The sequence below is a fragment of the Lytechinus variegatus genome, chromosome 11, assembly GCF_018143015.1.
Source record: "Lytechinus variegatus isolate NC3 chromosome 11, Lvar_3.0, whole genome shotgun sequence".
NCBI lineage: Eukaryota > Metazoa > Echinodermata > Echinoidea > Temnopleuroida > Toxopneustidae > Lytechinus > Lytechinus variegatus.
This window is the reverse complement of record NC_054750.1, coordinates 20,292,924-20,316,315: the sequence shown is the minus strand read 5'-3', so window position 1 is coordinate 20,316,315 and position 23,392 is coordinate 20,292,924. Positions and strand designations below refer to the sequence as shown.

Here is a 23,392-nt window from a genome sequence, read left to right as displayed (position 1 = left end):
ATAACAAAGTTGGTGCTTATTATAGTGTATAATCAATCAAAAAGTTTCATGCCAATGATCATGGTCAAAGATCAATACGGGTCAATGAATTTTGACCCTGTTGGAAGGTTAAATTGTTTTAAATGTCATCCTAACTTTGAAAGTAAATGGGATCTCGAAATTTGGACACAAGGGTTACTGAGTATCAAAAATCGTCTTGCATGATTAATCCCAAAGGTCATTTACACTTACGCATCATTTATACTTACAGAGCGCGTGAGGAGTGCTCTCTCAATGCGGGGGGGGGGGGGTGCTCCCCTTCGATATATATATCTGACTTTACCAAGGTAGTGATTTATATATATGTATAAATATATCAGATTTGATAGGTTAAAAAGTGCTCACATTAAGCATAGTCCTAAAACAGAGTTGGTATATGCAGAAAGTACTTTCCCTCCCGCGAAGCTCTGAAATTTCTAAGCTACTCTATAAACTTAACCTGCTCCAACTCATATTTTTTTCTAAAATTCTAAACATTGATTATGAGGATATTAGAGCAAAAATTCGATAGAGATGATGCAAGAAAAGAATTTTTTCCACTTCTCACGTGGACGGAAACCCGTTTGTGATTTATTTTTTGGAAAAAAATATGTTCAATGTCTTGGACTTATATCACGCGTTTCTTTTTGTTTGGTTAAAAAACTTTAGTGGCGTTCAAAATTTCAAATAATGGCGCAAAAACAGTTAAGACAGGTGATGAATCGGCAGAAACATAATGGAATAAAGTTTCTTTGAATCGTATAGTCTTGTACTGTTTGGTATAGGGGGTATACCGTGTTAGTAAAAAAAAACACGAATCCATATCATGAACACAATTATATGGCGTGAAAGAGCATCTTCTTTCAAATAATTTTGTACTACTAGTTTTGTGGTATGTTTTCACGCTTGGATAATCAGTCACGTGAAAGGACGGAAACTCGTTTGTGATTTATTTTTTGGGAAAAAATATGTTAATTTTTTTGGACTTATATCACGCGCTTCTTTTTGTTTGGTTAAAAAAACTTCAGAGGCGTTCAAAATTGCAAATAATAGCGCAAAAACAGTTAAGACAGGTGATGAATCGGCAGGAACATAATGGAATAAAGTTTCTTTGAATCTGTAGTCTTCTACTGTTTGGTATACCGTGTTAGTAAAAAAAAACAAGAATATATCAAGAACACATAATTATTATATATGGCCTGAAAGAGCATCTTCTTTCAAATAATTTGATACTACTAGTTTTGTGGTATGTTTTCACGCTTGGACAATCAGGTGGGATTTTTTAAAACTGATCTGTAATGTTCGATTTGCGCCTAAGTAAGGCTTAACGGCAATGAATGAATTCAGATGCCATTGATGTCATAATCCTAGTATGAGTTAGTAAATATATTTGCAAATCAATTTTCAATGAAATTAAATGAGAATCGATACTAAAAAGTGATTATTAAACAATAATGCTGAACATCAAAGAAGTGTTTTACAATTTAATGCAACTTTTGTGGGATTATGGGATTCAGACATCTGGGTCCTCTACATAATTAGAAAGTTTGAGAAAGGAGAAAGGATAACTTTTCATATTTCTCATTTAGGTCTGTATCATTTTGAGGAAAAAAAATGAAAAGAAAAAACCACGAAGCTAGCTAGCATTCCTTCCTTTTCTCCCGCCGCCTTTTCTTTTCTTCCTATTTCTCCCCTTTCACTTGGGGACTCTTGGGCACCCGCCCATGGCATTGGCCTTTTGTAAGCATGGTAAGTCGGCGCGGCTGCGCTGCGCATTTAGACCATAACTCGTACACGAACGCTAGAGGGCAGCTCGCCGAAGAACAGCATGCTGACGATACTGCTTGACTTGAGCAAAGCAGAACGAGAATGAGCGAATTTACCTGAAATACTTATTTTAGGTAGGTGTCTATTAGTAAATTGTTTCATTAGTAATCTCAAAATGGGTATTAAAATAGCTTTAAGAGTAAGATTTTGCTTCAATTGAAGGATATCTCCAGCTAGCAGCTCTCGAATAAAGGCCCTGGGGCTGGGCCCTGGCATGCCTGGCTTGGCCGCCACACTCGCACAAATTCATTGCGCTGGCCGGCCGGCTGGCTGGGCATTGTACGGTGCAGTGGCGGGGCGGCGCCGGCGATAACGCGATCTTGTCTTGGACGCACGTGCATCTTCTTTGGCTCGCTTCATCAAAAGCACCAGTGCCAACTTCTAGCACCAGTATCTAAGCAAATAGTACCTAGCAGCTCATCAACCTTGTGACAAACACACTGAGAGAATACCGAGTCCGAGGAGATCGTTTGGGTGTGGAAACGACCCACAAAGAACAACAACAAATTGGTCGTGGATCTTGAGCCTGACATGCCTGACTCTGCATGCTGAGGCTCTGCTTTTGATTTTGCTCAGCGGCTGCCTGGGCCCTTTTGGAAAATAAAAAGTAAAAGGAGTTTAGAACTTTAGTAAGTCAAACTTCAAAGTTGGACTGGACAGCTGGCAGCCGTCTGTTTTGACTTTTGAGGAGTTTTTTAATTTAACATTTTGAATTTTTTTAATTTCTTGTACGGTACATGTCACAGAGTGACAGACGACCGACGGCTCACTAGCATGCAGCCACCATTAGGATTAAGGGGGTTTACAATGCAAAGTCCTTCTGACGGGGCTCATCGATATTTGTCTTTATTTCATACAAATATTTAAAAAGAACTACCAAAGTCCAAAATGAATTCCTTTTTGGCCTGAAATGCACCAAAAGAAAACGGGGGAAAACAGTGACTTTACTTCGGCTGTCACGCAACTTCACTTCTATCAACATGTAGCCGCCATTTTGCTTATTTGAGACGTGTAAAAGAAGATAAAGTTGCAGTGCAGCCTTTTTTATTTTACCAAGAGATTGGTCAGTCAGACCGCAGGTCCCTATGCTAATGAGCAAAAAGGCCAGATTCATCCAAATCATCTCATGGTTGAATCCTCCTTGCAAAATCTTGTGATTCGTAAGATTTTCTTTCTCTAAGAATTTACCTGTTTTAACTTGAAGTTAAATGAAATATTATTCAGGCATGAGATTTCTCCGCGGATTTTGAAATTCTAAAAAAAAAAAAAAATTCTAAAAAAAAAAAAAATTATGTATTTTGTTTGTCCCTTTGAGGCTACCATATCCCGCCGGCAGTGCGTGCGTTGTGAATGGTGCAGTGTGCAGTCTGAGTACCGTACGTGTGCAGCTGGTAAGCTGGTATGCACTTACCACGATTATATGGATGAAGGTCTAACGAGTGGCAGTTTCTTGACATCTGGGCACAAACTGGAACCTCAAAAAAGTGAAAAGTTCTCTCCTACCCCAGTCTCGATTGGCCATTTCGTTACGATTCATAACAAAAATGGCCGATCGAGACGGGGGTAGAAGGAGAGAACTTTTCGTTTTTTGAGGTTCCAGTCTGTGCCCAGATGTCAGGAAACTGCCTCTCGTTAGACCTTCATCCATATAATCGAGGTAAGTGCATAATTTCTGTTTTCACAATTCATTTGGAGAAATATTTAGACCATAAATCACGCTAGTCCCGTGAGTATGGTCAAATACACGGTAAGCCCCTGGGCTCCCTGGGTTATGCAGCTGGCAGCTTTCTGCATGCACGTGTGTATACATTTGTTTACATTGAATGCAAGTGAAGTGGACGTACAGCGTTTTCGAGTTGGATTATTGTGGATTTTACAAGAATTTGTAGGGTGTGTGGTGTAATTTCTTCAACTACAAAATGAAGACTGTTGAGAAGAATGACCCTCGTGTTAGTGATATTGACAAGGATGTCTCCAACAAGTTCAAATGGCAGTGGTTGGACCATGAAGTTGAGCTTGCAAAGTCAGCTACGGTGACTATATTTATCTACAAAATAACCTCTTCAAAACAGTAAAATTTGATTGTAGAATGCATCAAAATGGGGTTTTGCATACCTTAAATTCCAAAATTTTCCCAACATGCCAGGGGGAACCCCCCTCTCACACCCTCCCCCAGGGGGCCGTGAAGTTCCTCTTTTTTTCAAATTTCTCTGTCTCATGCCTGATTATTGCACTATCAGATAGAGTAAATGTTACTCATTCGATTGTATTGGTCGTATTGGTCGATTATTTTGTATACAATATTTTGTTAAATAAGTAAATTTCTGGCCTGAAAATGTGCCTCAAAACTGAATTTTCTTCCTCTGTTTTCTTTTGCAAATTGTGCAAAACTGTTATTTTGAGCCTCAATGATATTTATATCACCAAAAAGCTGAACTTCTGTACTTTCTCACAGTGCCACTCTTGATATGCGGCACCTTTAATCGGGCCAAGATCACACTTTTCCCACCAAGGTACAAGACTAGATTTCTGAAATTTTGTACTTGCATGAAACCCAGAGTTCTGATTGGCTGGATAAGATTCACAGAACAACAGGCGCGGGGTATTTGAGGAGATTACCACATGGGAAGTGTGACCTTCCCATGAACCCAGGCACTGGAACCGTTGGAATTTGCCAGTGTGTGGTCTGTTTGACCAATCAGAGTGCAGTATTCTTGTTTTCAAGCTGCTTTATGTACTTGGCAAATGAAAAGTGTGATCTTGACCCGATTAAACCAATTCTTATTTTGAAACCTATATCATTTTAAAGCATACATATTCAGCTTTATCATGATCTAAAAATCATTTGGGCTCAAACAAAAATAAAGTGTGAAAATAGCAGCTTTTGTCAGGTGAAAATAATTATTTTGTAGCATATTTTAGATCAACATTTTAACCTATATTACAAAATCTTTGAATAAATTCAAATACATGACCTGAAAGAATGATTCTTTACAATGATACCAAATTCATGAAATTCAATGCACAATTAGAGCAGCAATGACCGAATGAAAAGAGGTGTTTTGGTCCGCATCAAGTGCATTAAATATGCAAAAACATCTCAAGTCATAAATATCACTTGGATGAAAGAAGCCACTTTGTTGGGACCTGCCGTCTGACTGGGGTGTAGTCAGCGCAGCTAACGTTACAGCATATACGTACGTATGCTCAGTAGTAGTGTGCTGACAGCGATCGAAGAAGAACCTGGCTGATCCCGATCCGTTTGTAATCAAAATTCGCTGTTTTCCAGCATAGTCTATTCTATTTTTCAGAAAGGTGGTATTACTGATTGTATTTGATAAAATTCCTTCCTTTTTCCCCCATCAAAAAGCAAAATTTAGGAGTAATCCAGGAGGGTGCAAAAGCGTACCCTTTCTCTATAGACGTTTGTATTGGTCAACCGTTGCATTGCATGTCATTAACAACCAATCACATTGTTGTAAGCTAACTTGAACAATTCCCATTGTTTTTTTAATACATTCAATAGCGTAACCATTGTTCATCTATCCACGTGTGACTATCAACTACGGTCATGAAAGGAAGGTCTGTCCTCCTTCTCACATGTGTCCTTGGTGAGTTCTTTGGCTTAGCCATCTTCCTCAAAGGATTCTTCCCCTTGAAGGCTGCTATTCCTGGACATGCAACTTTCAAGAACCTCCCCAGTGAACCATCAGCTGCAAGCAACAGCTGGAAGCGTAAGGACTATGACAGCGAGAGCTTCGGAGAGGACTTCCTCCAGGCTGCTGTGGACTTGAACGAAGATGGAGGGAATATGAATGTTGAGGTGGCGCCTCCGATCAGTCCCTCATTTGGCAAAGTGGTGATAATGCTCATCGATGGGTTGAGATCTGATTTTGTCCTGGGAGAGAGAGGTCCGGATTTGATGCCGTTCACCAGAGAGTTGATTGATAGAGGAGAGACAAAGAGTTTCGTCGCCAAGGCCCATGTTCCAACTGTGACCATGCCCAGGATAAAGGTATGCACAATGACAGCATATATGGAAATGAAAATCCTCATTGTCTAAATATGAAGTACATGTACATTCATTGACCAAAATACAAGTAATTTTCTTTAAGGATTTTGGGGCCCACTTACTAGTGTGTACAGAAAATGTTTATTTCACAATACTAGGGTGTGTAACTCAGATACTGCAAAATTTCAAAAGTTATGCATGCTTCAGTCTAAAGGTTGCTTCATGAAATTATTGAAATTCAATTTCATTGTTGCAAAAAGATTGTATGGTCCATTTTTTTTTCAAACATTTTTGCAGGTACACTATAAATGGAGCATCCATTTGCCATCTGGCTAGTTTTGTAGGTCGTTGCCTGACTTTCACACTACAGCATTATCACTTTATTCCTAATAGGGTCTAACAACTGGAACTGTACCTGGGTTCATTGACTTCGTGATCAATCTGGATTCCAAGGCTCTACAGGAGGACAATATCATCCTTCAGATGTACCTAAGTCAGAAGAGGATCCATCTTTATGGTGACGACACATGGATGAGAATGTTCCCGGGACACTTTCACAAGACAGACGGAACAACGTCTTTCTTTGTTACTGATTACACTGAGGTAGGCATGGAGAGATCGAATTAGTGAAGTTTAAAATGTGGAATGAAGGTGAAATACATGTACATGCCGGTATACATGTGTATGAGAATGTTGCAATGACACTTTCACAAGTCTTTTGTCGTTAATGATATCACTTGGGTAGGCATGGAGAAACAATATTTTGATTTTGGAATGAAAATGAAATACATGTAGGTACATTCAAAGTAGTGGAGATCTTGCATGCAGTTTAACAGTGCTCCCTGTATGAATTTGGAGGGAGAAAAATTATTTTGACGATTTTATATGCTTGTCTTGTATGTATTGACTATTTTTTACTACACCATTTTGTATGTAATGATTTTTGTCTCACCTGCATAGCAGAATGAGACTATAGGCGCCGCTTTTCGGACGGCGGCGGCGTCAACATCAAATCTTAACCTAAGGTTAAGTTTTTGAAATGACATCATAACTTAGAAAGTATATGGACCTAGATAATGAAGCTTGGCCATAAGGTTAAAGGTAAATGCTAGTTTTGGTAACGATATCAAAATGAGTTCGTACAGAATCCAATGAAATGACCACTAAAGTGTCTGTATAAATAAAACGCATGTGCCAAAGGATTCTGGAAGAAATTGTGTAATTGCTGAGAAATCAGCAAATAAGCACGGGATTCGGGTAGGGCGTCGGGCCCGACGCCCTAAGAAATAATTATACATTGTCCCACGTGCGCTTATCTGTGTTGGGGATTTTCGGTGTGAACATTTTTCAGTGTAGATTTCAAGATTTCACAAAGTCCAGTTAATGTAACTGTACCAGATCTAGATCCTCGATGATATACTGGCAATTAAGCCTTGTTTTACAGACTTTCTCATGAAATCAGTGTTAACTGCAACTACTGGAATTTCTCTTTAATCAAGTATTACTGAACATCCTATCAGAGTTTCATGTCACATGACCAAGGTCAAAGGTCATTTAGGGTCAATGAACTTAGACCATGTTGGGGGAATCAACATCAAAATCTTAACCTGAGGTTAAGTTTTTGAAATGTCATCATAACTTAGAAAATATTTGGACCTAGTTCATTAAACTTGGACATAAGGTTAATCAAGTATTACTGAACATCCTATTAGAGTTTCATGTCACATGACTAAGGTCAAAGGTCATTTAGGGTCAATGAACTTTGGCCGATTTGGGGGTATCTGTTGAATTACCATCATAACTTTTTAAAAGTTTTTGGATCTGATTCATGAAACTTGGACATAATAGTAATCAAGTATCACTGAACACCCTGTGCGCATTTTAGGTCACATGACCAAGGTCAAAGGTCAATGAACTTTGGCCATAATGGGGGTATCTGTTGAATTACCATCATAACTTTGCAAGTTTATTGATCTCACTTTTGAAACTTGGACATAAGAGTAATTAAGTATCACTGAATATCCTGTGCAAGTTTCAGGTCACATGATCAAGGTCAAAGATCATGTGAGGTCAATGAACTTTGGCCACATTGGGGTATTTGTTGAATTACCATCCTATTTCTGTAAGTGTATTGGTCTAGTTCATAAAACGTGTAAATAAGAGTAACCAAGTATCACTGAACATCTTGTGCGAGTTATAGTAGTTTTCAAATTCAGCACTGCTGCTATGTTGAATCGCTTGATGCAGGTGAGACAGCCAGAGGCATTTCACTTGTTTCCTTTAGTATTTCTGGCTAAATCACATAGATTCTTTTAGGATGGGTAGGATGCTTTCTTTGATAGAGATTATGTGTTTTATCTCCAAAGGTAGACAATAACGTGACCCGCAATGTGGAGCCTGCCCTCAAGAGTTCAGATTGGGATACTATCATCCTTCACTACCTTGGTCTGGATCACATTGGTCATCTGGGTGGACCTTACAGTCCTCTGGTCAAACCAAAGCTACGAGAGATGGACAACATCCTCAAGATGATCCATCAAACCTTGCTCAAGCAGGTGAGATGCCAATCTTTAATTTTGAATTTAATTAAATAATTTCTAAGTTGAATAGTACAGCCTGTTTGATAAAGGAATAGGGAAATAAGGGATTCAAATCCCAGTTCAGCCATCAAGTTCCCCTCGGCAGGAAAATAATCCATATTATGCTGCACACTCACCCAGTTGAGGTAAATGGGCACCAGGCAAGAATTGATAATAATAATAATAGTCAGTTCTTGTATACCACATCACACATTATAAATAACGTCTCTGTGCTTCCAAAGGACGTGGATATTATGACCCTAGCTTTAGCCCCGCAGCCTTTGACAGTGCGGTGGCATTTCAAGGAATAAATTCCTGCCAGGTACCCATTCACCTCACCTGGGTTGAGTGAAGCACAATGTGGATAAATTTCTTGCAGAAGGAAACTTCGCCATAGCTGGGATTTGAACCCACGACCCTCTGTTTCAAAGTCCGGAGACTAGTCCACTGGGACACAACGCCCCACGAAAAAATTTAAATTTCCTGATTCCTTAAATCGTAGAGTGTGTCACATCTGCTACAGCCAACATAGTTATACTCCATTCTTGAAGATCATTTGGAGATTTCTGATCTAAGTGTTGGGGGCTTTGTATTCATGTACAGTTATCATAATTTATTATTGTCTGATATATGTGTAACTTCTATTTTTCTCCACATCATTTCTAACAGGATGTTGATAATTCCTTGCCCTCATTGCTCGTCCTCTGCGGTGACCATGGGATGAGTGAAGCAGGTAGCCATGGGGGAGCATCAAAGGGGGAAGTTTTGACTCCCTTGGTCTTCATCAGCTCAGCTTACTCTGGAGGCAAAGGTACATAGTAGCTATATCAGTTGTTGAAATTAAAAAAATCATAAACCTGGGCCCTGTTGTACAAAGAGTTACGATTGATCTGATCAATCGTAAGTCTATGGAAATCCATCAGTGTCATAATTTTTTGAACGAAAAATTTGCACAATGTCCTTTTTATGCAAAGAGAAGCGCAGTGAATTTTCAAGAAAACAATGAATGCATGAATATACATCACAGCCAGAAAATATTTTGAACAAACATGCATAATAGATGTTGACGTTGCTGGCCGTCCATAGTTGCGAGCGATCGGATCAATTGTAACTCTTTGGACAACAGGGCCCTGGGAGCCTACCTGGAAATAAAACCAAATGAAGAGTAAGTAGGCTAGATGGCAATTACCAAATGGCAGGGTTTGGCTCAATAAGCCAGTTCATGGTTAGCTCATGATCAACTTTTCTCAAATGACCTTTGTGATTTTCATTAGGATAAGCACTGTCATTTTCAAATGTAGATGTTGCGTAAGCTTTACGGGTAGAGTATTCAAATTCTAAGAACAAAAGGCATTGTATAGACCAGGGCCCGTATTCCATAAAGGAGATAAGCATGCTTAAGTCAAAAATCTAAGCATTTTGTCTTATTTTTCTGTCTAAGATAAAACTCTTAGCCAAAACGCGTATTCCATAAAGAATTGGCTAAGAATTTTGTCTTAGAATTTGGCTAAGAGGTTTTGCGCAACTAAGTCAGATATAGGGTGAATGGCTAAATAACCTTTCTTAAAACTGCAGATTCTGTATTTCATAAATACAACATGGCTAAGAATTTAGCCCTAACTTTAAGACAGCTGTGAGTTGTCTTAATTGTATTAGTTTCAAGGTAATTCAGCCAACAAAATTTTAGAATTTATACCTATATTGCATTTCGAGCTCCTGCCTCATTTTTTAAACCGATTTTCATGAAATTTTGAACACACATTGGTCTTAAGGTAAGGAGGTGGAAGATGTTTTTCTTTTTCAGAAATTGTGTTGCCATGGTAACAATATATTATGGCCAAAATTTTGCCGTTTAAAATACTTCATTAATTTTCTACCAATTCTCATGAAAGTTGGCTCACACATTGGATTTGAGGAAAAGATGTTCAAGACACATTTATGCATGTGTCGGAATTTATGTTGCCATGGTAACGGTATATATTGGCAAAAATTATGTATAAATCTTGCTGTTCCAACTACTTCCTCAGTTTTTAACCAATTTTCATTAAATGTGGCACAAACATTAGTCTTGATGTGAAGATGTGCAAAACATATTTTATGCCTATATAAAAAAATTGTGTTGCCATGGTAACGAAATATTATTTAACGAAAATCTTGTAGTTCGAACTCCTTCATCTTTTTCAACCAATGCTCATGAAATTTGGCACACACATCAGTCTTGAGTTGAAAGTGTGCAAGAATATTTTTTGTCTGTATCAGAAATCGTGTTGCCAAAGGTAACAACATATTATATAATGAAATTAGGTGAAAATCTTGTGGTTTGAAACCCTTTTTAGTTTTCAACCAATTCTTATAAAAGTTGGCTCACACATTGATTTTGAGGTATAGATCTGCAAGACATAGTCTATATTGGAAAATTTGTTGCGTGAACAAATTTTTCTGTGGCCGGTCCAGACAAGTATTTCCTAATAAAAAAAATATATCGCAATTGGTAGCGAACTGATATACAAATAAAAGAAATGTGATTAGACATGTGAGAATCAAAAACTATACCGAGATTACGACAAGAACTTGACAGATTTACAGTGAGGCCAGAAAATGAGATTGAGTCGATGTGGATTTTACTAAGATGTACCGGTACTTTGGAGCCAAAAAGAAGAAATTCACATTTGGCTGGATTCAACTTAATGCTAGATCCCTAGCCTGCTTCCTTTTTCAGGCCTACTGTTAGATGAATAGATATAGACTAGCCTACATTTACTATTTTTTAGAACTAGAATCTATATTTTGATAAAGTCTACAAGTCTCTAATTTAGATCTCGACCTATAACTATATTAACACCTAGATTGTTATAGTTCTAGACTAGATCTAGATAGGGTCTAGTTTAAAGTTTTAGTCTTATTTTTCGTCTAGATCTAGGCCTACGTTAGAGATTCTAGATCAAACAGTAGACTAGTCTGACTAGATCAGCCAGTCCTAACGTTAGGGCTACCGGCTAGGCTAAAAATAGAATCCAGAATGAATAGAAGAAAGTATAGCCATAATAGGCTAGGCCGCCTAGACCTGAAGTAATTTTTTATATAAATCTAGGCCCCAGTCTAGACTGAGCTGTTGGTCTACTAGGCTTTACTTTAGGCCTGTTTTCTAGAAACCTAGATCTAAACAAACTCCCCAAAATGTATAAATTAAGAACTCCTCCAAACAAACATATGGACCTAAAACAGAAGTAGACCTAGGCCTAGATCTACTTAGAATCTACATAGATGTCTAGGTCAGGACTAGGCCTAGATCTAAGTTTAGGCGTAGTTGGCAAGCAATGCATAGCGATAGGCCTAGCAGTAGCACTGTAGACAGGAATAACCGTCGTTTCTGGGAATTTATTTAAAAGTTTCTGACATTTACTGTCATATCATTGGTGAGATTAGGGTCTAGGCCAACATAATGTTGTTAGACTGTTGAGTTTCATACTCGTAGTTTAGCTCAAAAAAGCCAAAAATACAGTCGGAGACAGAAGCTTTTGGTCTCGGCTAGGCCTAACTCTAAGTCAGATCTATTCTAGTACATGTAGATCTAAATCTATCCCTGTCCTAAGTAAGGCTAAGCCAGGCTAAGTCCTGAATGTTGCTCCAGGCCTAGACCAATACTAATATAGGTCTATATGATGTATTAATATACTATTAGGCCTATATAGCTTCAGTCTCGGTTGCTCCACTATGGCATGCCACTACTAGAGTCTAGACTAACAAAGTTACGTTTTGCAGCCTTCATGAAACTAGTAAAAAAAAGTAAAAAACAATGTTTAATTCTCCTCCAAACAGACGGATATTATAGATCTAATTGGGCCTAGGCTAGATCTAGGCCTAATGTTAGACCCAAGACTAGTCTCAAAAGTTAGAAAAGTTTTCCCATAGGGGCCTAGGTATACTTAGACTGAAGTTAGAGTAAAGATGTCGAGAAGAATATATTCAATTTATATTTTGACAAACAATACATGAAAAGTAATATATGGGACTGATACACAAAAAACTGTGCAAGTCACTCGGTTTGGGATTGAAATGTTTTGGTAATTAACAAAAATATAGATAAGTAGAATTAAAAATTCTTACCATATATGTGTGATGAATGCTCTTCTCTTACTACAATAGTTGTAATTAGTTCCAATAAAATCCAAATTTTTAAAAAAAAACAACTTTAGTCACATTTTTGCAAGTTTGTTGCAGTGACCTCTGCAGCAATTTATCATTAAGAAGGTCATTGAAGGTCATATAATTTGAGACTTTTGCTTAGCCATATCGCCTGACTTGAGACAAATGTCTTAAAGTTTATAGAATATTGTTAGGGAAGATTTCTTAGACAAGCAAAATGCTAAGACAAATTGCTAAGACTTAAGCAAAAAGCTTATCTTGTTTATGGAATACGGGCCCAGGTGACTACAATAGTACATCAGAGAGAAAGTTTGGAAATCTGTTTTATTGCCTGCCTTTGGCACATTTGACTATTGTTTAGGCTACTGTCAAATACCAGTGATTATGAAGGCTCTATTTATTACTCTTCAACTTGGATGTGATGAAAGGAATACATGACAGTCAGACTGCAGGTCCCAAGAAAGTGGCTTCTTTCATCCAAGTGATATTCATGACTTCAGATGTTTTGCATACATGTATTTAATGAGCTTGATGCGAACCAAAACACCTCTTTTCATTCGGTCATTGCTGCTCTAATTGTGCATCGAATTTCATGAATTTGGTACCATTGTAAAGAAGAAGAATCATTCTTTCAGGTCATGTGTTTGGATTTATTCAAAGACTTTGTAATATAGGTTAAAATTTTGATCTAAAATATGCTACAAAATAAATATTTTCACCTGACAAAAGCTGCTATTTTCACACTTTATTTATGTTTGAGCCTAAATGATTTTTATATCATGATAAAGCTGAATATGTATGCTTTGAAATGATATAGGTTTCAAAATAAGAATTGGTTTAATCGGGTCAAGATCACACTTTTCATTTTCCAAGTACATAAAGCAGTTTGAAAACAAGAATACTGCACTCTGATTGGTCAAAGAGACCACCCAGTGGCAAATTCCAACGGTTCCAGTGCCTGGGTTCTGGGAAGGTCACACTTCCCATGTGGTAATCTCCTCAAATACCCCGCGTCTGTTGTTCTGTGAACCTTATCCAGCCAATCAGGACTCTGGATTTCATGCAAGTACAAAATTTCAGAAATCTCGTCTTGTACCTTGGTGGGAAAAGTGTGATCTTGACCCGATTAAAAGGTGCCGCATATCAAGAGTGGCATTGTGATAAAGTACAGAAGTTCAGCTTTATGGTGATATAGATATCATTGAGGCTCAAAATAAAAAGTTTTGCACAATTTGCAAAAGAAAACAGAGGAAGAAAATTCAGTTTTGAGGCACATTTTCAGGCCAGAAATTTACTTATTTAACAAAATATTGTATACAAAATAAATGACCAATATGAAATAGTAACTTTTACTCTATCTGATGGTGCAATAATATTTCATTTAACTTGAGGTTAAAACAGGTAAATTGTTAGAGAAAGAAAATCTCACGAATCACGAGATTTTGCAAGGGGAGGATTCAGCCACGAGATGATTTGGATGAATCTGGCCTTTTTGCTCATTAGCATAGGGACCTGCGGTCTGACTGATGAATAATCATCAAATCACAAGTGCCAATGTCAGTGAATTTGAAAGTCACCTTCATGGTTTATCTTAAATTACCTTTTTCTGCTCGTGCGCAGTTTACAACCATGAACAGGCTTAAATACATTCCTAATTACATTCCAGAGGTGATTTAGCTACTAGCTTCTAATTAACATTAACATTACAATGACTTGTATAAGCTAGCTATTGACCAGATTATAATCAACTTGACAATAACTTTTCATTGGGCTAGCTTAAAGCAGGTTATTTTAAATGTTAATTAGAAGCTGGTAAGTAGCTAGATCATCTCTGGAAAGTAATTAGGAATGTATTTGGAATGTAATTGAGCTCAATCCTGCCAAACGGTTAGCAAATGAACAGAAATACATTGAAGTTGAACGAGGATTGGACAATGTGGGATGAGACCAAATGGAAAGTAGAGTAAGTTGGTGTTGACCAATAGGCAATAGACCAGTTCGTAGTTACCTTATGGACAATTTTGGTCAAATGTCCTTTCATTTTTTCATTATGATAGGCTTGCCTTGCATAGCAGGATGAAGAAATTGAATAGACCAGGTGACTAGAATAATACACCAATGAACACTTTATGAAGGTGTTTCATTCCTACTTTGAATGCATGTCATAGCATGTTGCACAATGTACTTGGCAAAATGTGAAATACCAGTCGTTCGTGAAAGCAATGTTGTCTTTTGTGGATGTAAATGAAAACCACAATTCAAAAGAATATATGAATAATCAAGACATCAAAGTTGGTGCTTATCTCATTAGATTTTAAACCACCATGTCACCTTAGTACAAATGACCTTCCTCTGAACATGCGTAGAATCCTTTGATCATGCACAGAAAGGAACTATGAACTGGCTTATAGGCAATTAACTATTCTCTCCTGCTTTAGGTCTGCAAGTAACTGACATAGATGTCCAGCAGATTGACTTAGCCCCGACCCTCTCCCTGCTCCTTGGCCATCCCATCCCCCAGAACAGTCTTGGTTGTGCCATAACACAGGTCCTCAACGGCAGCCTCACCATGCGTGAACAACTGAGGGCCCTACAGATCAATGGATACCAGCTCATGGCCGTGCATCAGAAGAATGCAGGCAAAAGTGATGAAGGTGAGAGGAAAGGAAGGGGAACAGAGACAAATTTTATTTAATCATTTTGATTGAAACCTTGAGAAAGGAGTTTTTTGGCAATCATAGGACTTACCAATTTGTCTTGATTGGGGAGGGGGGTTGACAATTATTTTATTTTTAGGAATAATTTCAATACTATGGTAAATTATTCATGAGAAAAATATTGTCTTTTTTACTTCTGTTTCCATGAATGTGAGTTTTCTGTGTGCATTTTATGCCTATTATATTTTAAATTTAATTGATATGTAGATGCCAGACTGAAGCTCATGCAGGCAGTGAGACTCCACAGTAGGTGGCTGAATACAGAGACATCTCTCTCTTCTCAGAATCAACTGGCCCTAGGGGAGAGAACCGTGGAGCAGTATGTCATTGCCCTGCATACCATGAGAGATGGGATCACCAGCTCACTGTCTCAGTATGACATGCATGCTATGGCTTCAGGGATGCTGCTACTCTGGATGGTAAGACTGGTGATCATTTTTTTTTAAGGGGGATATGGCTAGCATGGAATAAAAATTGAAATAAGAGATACCATTCTATGATATTTTTCTTTCTACTGTCTATTGTCCAAGGTTGTGGATTCATAGATGTCCGCTCTCTCATTCCCCCTCTCAGCCCTCTCCCTTTTTCACTATTTCTGTCAAGCTACCTCTCCTCTTTTCTCTCCTTAACCCTAAATAGACTGGGCTATTTCGACACCTAAGAAGACTGGTGGGGGGGGGGGGGGCTGATTCAGCCCCCCTTATGATCTCGGCCGTCGATTGCGCGATCGCGACGAAAATTGGCACACGCGTTACCCATGGCATTATCTACAAAACTATAACATCAAATTCTGCAAAAATCTCATGTTTGATTAATTATGCTAATTTATGCGTAAAATCATAAGTTTGCTGTAATTAAAAAAATAATGCCCCTGAAATGCTAATTTTTGTTTCACATACTCTAGATAGGCATCTGATCAAATTTATTTTAAAAAAATTTCAACATCACATTTATTTTCTTATGTATTCTATTGTTTTCTAAATTTCTTATGTATTTCTTTGTTTTTCGACTTTTTGTTTTTTATTGTTTTTTCAATGGAAATTGTCGGGGACTTTATTTGGACCATAAAAAATAAAATTAATTGATTTTAAGCAGTAAAAGGAAAAATAATGATACATTAATGAATTTTGGTTAAAAACACTATTTGCATTGGATTTGTACACAAATTCACGTTTTTGAGTAATTTTGGTGTGCATGCACTTACGAAATGTTGCATAATTTCCGAACCGCGTACCCGGGGGTCACAATTTTGCTCTCAAAAGTTGCGCGAGACTTGAAAATAAAGTCAGTGAGCGACGTGGTCAAAAATTTTGCGCGGCGGATTTATCGAGAAAAATGTTGAGGGGGGGGCTGAATCAGCCCCCCCCCCCAGTCTTTTTAGGGTTAAGTCTCTCACAATCCTGCACATTCCAGACCTGCCAACCAGTACGTTTTAGGCTTATTTAGTACGTTTTTGCAACCAAAATACGGCAGTGCGTTTTTTATTTACAAAATCGTAATTCATTGAGAAAAATCATCTCTATATGTCTCTATTTCATAAAACATACACAAATATGGTTATTAGATCAAAGTAATTTCAGGTAACTTTTTTTTTCAATCATTTTGTTAAAACCAGGGTGAAGATATACACATGTTTCAATGTTTTTTTTTCATCTGCAAGGCAGTGCGCATTCTAGCTTGCATGCAGCTTGAGCACCGCGATGAGTGAGTGCACCGAGCATTTTATTATGAAATACACTTTTTGGGGAAAAATACAGTTTATTGATCACAGAATACAGTTTTTCATTTCCAGAGATTGGCAGGTCTGACATTCTACCCTCAGATCTCCCACGTCCACAGTTTAATATCATCTGTCCACCTGACGTTAACCCAATTGTGATGGCATTCTTTCAGCCAGTGCCACCCTGGTTTACAGTCTGGTTTTCACTGCCAAAGATTCTGAGGTACCTTCCAACTTCACAGGTGAATTGGAGCATTAAAGCAGCAAATTTGGCCAAAATATTTCAACAAAGATATAGTCCTCTACATTCTTACATCATTTTGTGCTATAATGCTTAAGTTAGGATCAGAAGGAAACCAGACAAATAGTGTGAAAATTGCCTTACCAGTGTTAACCACACTCTATACACTCCCTATTTGTATATTTTTTTCAGGTCTTCTTTCTGCTTGTCCTTGAGACGGTCAGCTCCCAGGCCAATCGACCCAGCTCTCATCTCACAAATGCAACGGCAGCTATCCTCGTCTGTTGCCTGGCAACCAGTGTCTTCCAGATCGGGATGTGTAGTGGTCTGGGAGGAGAGAACCGAGACGTCCTCTGCTCTGGATCCAGCACATCTCTGGTCCTTTTCATCCTTTTTGTACTCATCTGTGGTTTCTGCATGATGGTGTTTGTGACCACACCAGTGCACGTCTATATCCACCTTGTGGAAACATTTAAGGTACTGTAAAAGTGGAAAATTTCGCATTGTGGAAAATTTTTGGGCAAGATTGGCGAGTGGGAATTTAAAAACAAAAGCAAATATATGAGCATCTATTTCAATGCAAGTTTTAAACCGCGTTTCAATTGTGTGTATCGTTTTGGCAAAGAGACTGCATAATTTGACCTACAGAGGGCTACATTTGAGCAAGCAAGCTTGAGCTCCAAAATCATATGCATTGCGAGAATTTGTTCCAATGCGATCATTTTTTAAGTCACAGATCGGTATTTTAATAAAGATTTTGCTTGAAATATAAGTTGCTTTTGGTGTTTGGTGGTTGTTTAGTTTTTAAGAAGACGTTTTGTCAATCGCCCAGGTTTGCTGTTTGATCCCATGCACTTTTAATAACCATAAGTCCCCCCGGTCCTTGCCTGGTGCTCGGCCGTCCATACCAAGCCAGCAGCGCCTCCATTTTGTCTTCCCGATGTCCGCCCTGCAAAGAACAATGCTGAATTACGCCGCTTTAGAGCTAGAATTATGATTAGAAAATACAGTAAGCCTGTTAAAGATATGCATAGCTCATACCCTCTTGTCTTGCTTTTGTTATAATTAGTAAATATCCTGGGGCAGTTTTCATATAAAAATTCTTGTTCAAACCTTAGTTATAAAAAGACACCATATGCTAAAGGATGAGAAGGGTATAGGGTGCTTTGCAGCCTCAACTGAGATTATATGCTAGTATAATGTTGGTGCTTGAGTTGTTGGAAGTACAACTTAGATTTCCTTTAGATTGTGTTTACAAAAATCATTTTAATCACATGATTGATAGCTCAATACCTTGTGAGATTCATACAAGGACCAACTTCATTTCAAATATGTTGCTGCACTGATGTAAAAATTAGCCCAACACCAAAAATGTTGTCACTGGACTTGAAATCCTCCAACCCCATTGAAGCAAATAGCAATATCATCCATGCACTGTTATAACCTTGTATTTCAAAATCTAGAAGTTTGAGAACTGCTCTTAATAGAAAGCTTTATTGTAGAATTATGGTTATGGTGACAACTTCATTTTGTCTGAAAATAGTCTCCTTTCTAGAGAGAACTCTTTCTGCAAAAGACGATTTTTTACTTAATCTAATTCAGAGCTGTCCTATTTTTTTTTCTTATCAGATGCAAAGTTTTAATAATAATAATATAGGATATTTATATTGCTCACATAACCCCCTTGTTAGGTGCTCAAGGCGCTCCTATATTACGCGGCTAAGCTAGGCGTTCATAGCGCACACAGCTTCTTAAGGAATTACTTCCTACCGGTACCCATTTACCTCACCTGGGTTGAGTGCAGCACATTGTGTTACAGTTTCTTGCTGAAGGAAATTATGCCATGGCTGGGATTTGAACCCACGACCCTCTGTTTCAAAGTCTGAAGACTAATCCACTGGGCCACAATGCTTAATGGCCTACCAACATTATTATCTCATTTCTTTTCTTATAGAACCCTGCATTATCCATCACAGAAGTAAGCCTTATAGCAGGCAGTATTCTCCACACCTACAGCCTTGCCTCCAGCAGTTTTGTTGAAGAAGAGCACCAGACATGGTACTTCAACACTATGACCCTAATGCTTGGTGTTTGTTTGTCCTGCTGTGCAGCCTGTAACCTGAGACTAAGTTGCATTGCCTTCCTGTGTACGTGTCTAATGAGGGTGCTGAGAGCGTGGAATCAGACCGGTGTGGAGTGGGTCAATGTTCCAGATATAGGAGACTGGTTTGTCAGGTAAGATGAGATGGCCTTATTAGCAATTTAACCCGGAAATTCTCAAATTGGTAAGAATGCTACCTAGGATATTAAAAAAATGTAGAGCAGTGCAGAGGTGGAGAGTTTCTATAGAATGAAAGTATTAAATCTTGTGAACACTTGCTTCTGCTGTCAATTGCTTATAGCCAAATGGTCTGTGCTGTAGGTAAAAGATCAATGTAATTCTACGTCGCACAATTGAAATGGAACTGGTTCAAATCCTGCTCTTAATTGCTAACAATAAAACAATCTTATCAGTGATAAATTGATAACAACAGCATTTATTATATTGAGATTGGACCAGACAAAAGAGGATTTCGACAATAAAAACAAACTTGACTAATATTCACTTGGTCAGGCTGATTAAATGGCGACGTTGCATGATAACAAGTTTTGGAAAGCAATCGCCACATACAAAATTGTTTCAAGGACTTTAGTGGGGAATTTCTGGCACTTTTTGGCTGGCTGTAGGATGAAGTTGTGCATCCTGTTGATAAATTCTATTGTCCTAGAAACTTAAGAGTATTGATCGTTCTGCTTTCAGACCAGAGAATAAAGCCTACCTATCAACTCTGCTACCAATGTGTCTGATCATCATCTACATCACCATGGTCTTAGACAGGAGAAAGCAGCTACCATTCATGATTGCATCCTTCCTTGGGACAGTACTCTATAGGAATGCTACCGGTGCCACTGTCTTGCCCATCACAATCCCAGCATCTCCAAAGTAAGCAAATGTCGCTGTTCTACAACTCAGAAAAAAACTTGCAAAAACTTACAAAGTGTTATTGCCCATTGCAGTAAGAAAGACATGAAGTTCGTCATCCGTTTGTCAGTTCCATAACATAATCAACATTTTGTATGTCCAGTCCCCATTTTCTCCGTTCTTACTTTACTTTGTGAACTGCTCAATTCATGATCATTTGAGAGCAATACAAATTTCATAAGAATTATAGAAAATAGAAAAGTAAGATCAGGAAGGTTTTAAGTATTAGGAGTCAGATATATGTTTTGTAGAATTGCCTTATTGATGAACGTTGTGAAATTGATATCATTTCAAGAAAGTTCCTCATACATGTACAGGGGCTTGAATCAACAAGAATTGCTTTTTGAGTATTCTCTTCATTATCAATCATCTATAAATGACATTCATTTTGGTATTTATATGGTCTAATACCACATGAGCTAAAACAGTTAAGCCTTCCATTGATTTGGTGTAAATGCTGTTTGTCTGGTTTAATATCCACATCTCATTGAATATAATTCCCAGTTGGTCTAATTTCCACTTTGTCTACTTTATAAGTTCATCCAACCATGTAGACCGAAGTGGTATTGGACCAAGTGGTTATTAGATAAAATGGATGTAGCCTAATTGAAGTAAGACAAAATCGTAAATAGGCTAAATGGCAAGTAGACCAAATACTGGATTTTGACCATAAAATGAGAATGCAGACAGCATGTGTGTAGACAATTAAAGTGGTAATTTAATTAATCTTGCACTCTGTTCTTATCAGAGGAATCCTTGAGGCCTGGTTCACCTACGCCACCATCATCGCCTCCCTCCTGGCTACAACCTTCAAGTGCTTCCGTGCCTTCCGAGCCAGTCCATCTCCTCTCGCCCTGGACGGCCCCAGGGAAAGCGGGACTGCATCAGCCCACCATCATCACCCCAGAGGGGTCCTCAACATCATCCTGGAAGACACCCACTCTGCATTGCTCATGCTCGTCACCCTTATCCTCAGGCCTCACAACAGCGCAGTGGTTGCTATCTTGGTGATGCTGCAGTACTGCCTCCATAGGCATCTGTTGCCATGGTTACAGTGGAAGGTGTGGGTCTTGACCGTGGTCCATGTCTGGATGGGGCAAGCTGCCTTTTATGCTCAGGTATGTGATTTACTTCAATTTTTGACCTCGCTCGTCAATTGCAATCATTATATGTATTTTTGTATGTCCGCTTTCTGAATTACAATTCAATTTTTTTTGTACTGTTTTAATAAGATCGCTGTTTTAAGCTTTCAGATACTCAATCACAAACTATTTAGATACATTGTTTAGGGGCATTGTTTTTTTTTTTTAAAGAATTATAAAACATTACAGAGAGAGTGCACACTTTGAATATTAAATATTGAAATTAATTTTTTTTCACAAGTAGTCATGAAAAAAAAAAGATTTATGGTCTTTGATTGGTCTCTTATCTATTATAAGAATGGAATGTTGGGACATCGTACAACATGATTTACATCATTAAACCTTTGCCACAGCTTTATACGATCTTGGTATAACTTGATTGATATTTTTCCCCATAGGGTAATTCAAACAATGCAGCGAGTATGGATATATCAGCTGGTTACGTTGGTTTGGATGGGTATAATCTTGTTTTGGCTGGATCTCTTACATTCATCTCGACTTATGCTGGCCCTTTGCTCTGGTTTACCAAGCTTGCAGACTATCTCTCTACGCATCATATACAAAGGTCAGTGATGTTTGGATACAAGAACGTACAAAATTCATGTCGGCAATTCCATAATATCTTGACAGAGCTGCCAAGTAGTACTGATTATCCGTATTTAGTACTGAAAATAGAGGAGAATACTGAGGGTTTCATGCAAAATACTGATTTCTTAAGTTTCAGTTTGTGTGTTGTCCTATGGTATTCCTGTGAAAATACTAATTTCCTCACCAAAATATTGATTTTCAGCCTTGAAAATAATGAAATGTTCTTGTTCAGGTTGGCAGTTCTGTCTTGATGATTAATTCATGACGTTGAACTCCTGTTGTTTACTTATCTCTCGGCTTTTTGTTGCAGGCTCGAGTTGATATGAAGAGGTGTAGTCCTCTCAAATGACCACTGCTCAAGAAATTCTAGAAGTAAAGTAATTATCTGTGAAATAATTGATATTGGATAAGTTGTAATGTAAAAAAAAAAGGTTAAATACTTCAAAAAAATCGCACTCCTTTCAATAAACCAAATTATTTACTGTTTCCCTATCCCCTTCAATGTATTTTCATTCTCTTGGCTTTCTTCATTTTGTTCAGGTTTGCCAGTGCTGTTGAGGAGTCCTGCTACACGTTAGCTCTTAGCCGTGGTCTTCCCATCGCTGCCTATACCATCCTTGCCACCATTCAACGTTACCATCTCTTCGTCTGGAGCGTATTCTCTCCCAAGCTTCTCTACGATGGGGTCCACACAAGTTTGATATGCGGTCTGATCCTTCTGGCTTTAACTGTCGGCTGGATCTCCGATAAGCTAGGAGTATCAAGGCGCTATAAAGAGGATCTTTATTCCAGATAACATAGTCGGTCAGAATATTCTATTTATTTATCATTCCAAAAGATTTATTAAGAGTATACCTGCTTTTTGTGTATATTTTGAAAGTTTAGGACGATTCGGTGCTTGTTTTGTTTAATTTCTTCTAATTTTATCGGCCTGTGCAGTCAAATATTTATGAATGCAATCATAGCGCATTGAGTGAAAAAGAGCTACCGTTTTTCAAGATTTATGAATGCAATACGGAAGATAATGTATGTGTATATTTTGCAAGTTTAGTGCAATTTGGTGCTTGCATTGCTTCATTCCTTATATTTCAATGACATTCGTAGTCAGCTGTTTATTAATTATTGTATCGCGTGAATGAGAACCCATCATTCTACAGAGCATAGACTAGAATGTCTCCTTTCTTGATGCCCTGATTTGTGAGTCAATTATGCAATATATTATGGCAATGGAGGAAAATTTCAGTCATTTCTGTACCTCAAGATATTTGTCTAGTGAACTGAATTTGAGGTAAAATTTGTCATTTGTTATTTTGCTAGAATTCATAAATTATATTTACTCTAATGCCGGTTGTAATGTTAAAATGCCCCCCCCCCCCCCCC

At 38.0% G+C, this 23,392-nt stretch overlaps 1 protein-coding gene across 1 annotated transcript; it reads left to right on the top strand.

Annotated features, from left to right (window-relative positions):
* The first annotated feature begins 1,851 nt into the window (after window positions 1-1,851).
* LOC121423753 (GPI ethanolamine phosphate transferase 2-like) lies at window positions 1,852-23,391 on the top strand. The gene is made up of 13 exons (XM_041619237.1): window positions 1,852-1,919; window positions 5,372-5,860; window positions 6,251-6,460; window positions 8,224-8,412; window positions 9,106-9,247; window positions 15,021-15,236; window positions 15,507-15,718; window positions 17,453-17,737; window positions 19,215-19,495; window positions 20,061-20,243; window positions 21,031-21,400; window positions 21,823-21,989; window positions 22,553-23,391. Exons 2-13 carry the CDS (start codon window positions 5,417-5,419, stop codon window positions 22,806-22,808), a joined length of 2,955 nt encoding a protein of 984 aa, XP_041475171.1. The 5' UTR covers window positions 1,852-1,919; window positions 5,372-5,416; the 3' UTR covers window positions 22,809-23,391.
* Window position 23,392: the final 1 nt, after the last annotated feature.

Bases quoted from the DNA above. Each gene is read 5' to 3' on its own strand.
- LOC121423753 (XM_041619237.1), top strand. From the start codon at position 5,417: ATGAAAGGAAGGTCTGTCCTCCTTCTCACATGTGTCCTTGGTGAGTTC. The intron at 15,719-17,452 runs GTAAGACTGGTG...TATTTTTTTCAG, and splicing joins GGATGCTGCTACTCTGGATG to GTCTTCTTTCTGCTTGTCCT. The intron at 21,990-22,552 runs GTCAGTGATGTT...CATTTTGTTCAG, and splicing joins TCTACGCATCATATACAAAG to GTTTGCCAGTGCTGTTGAGG.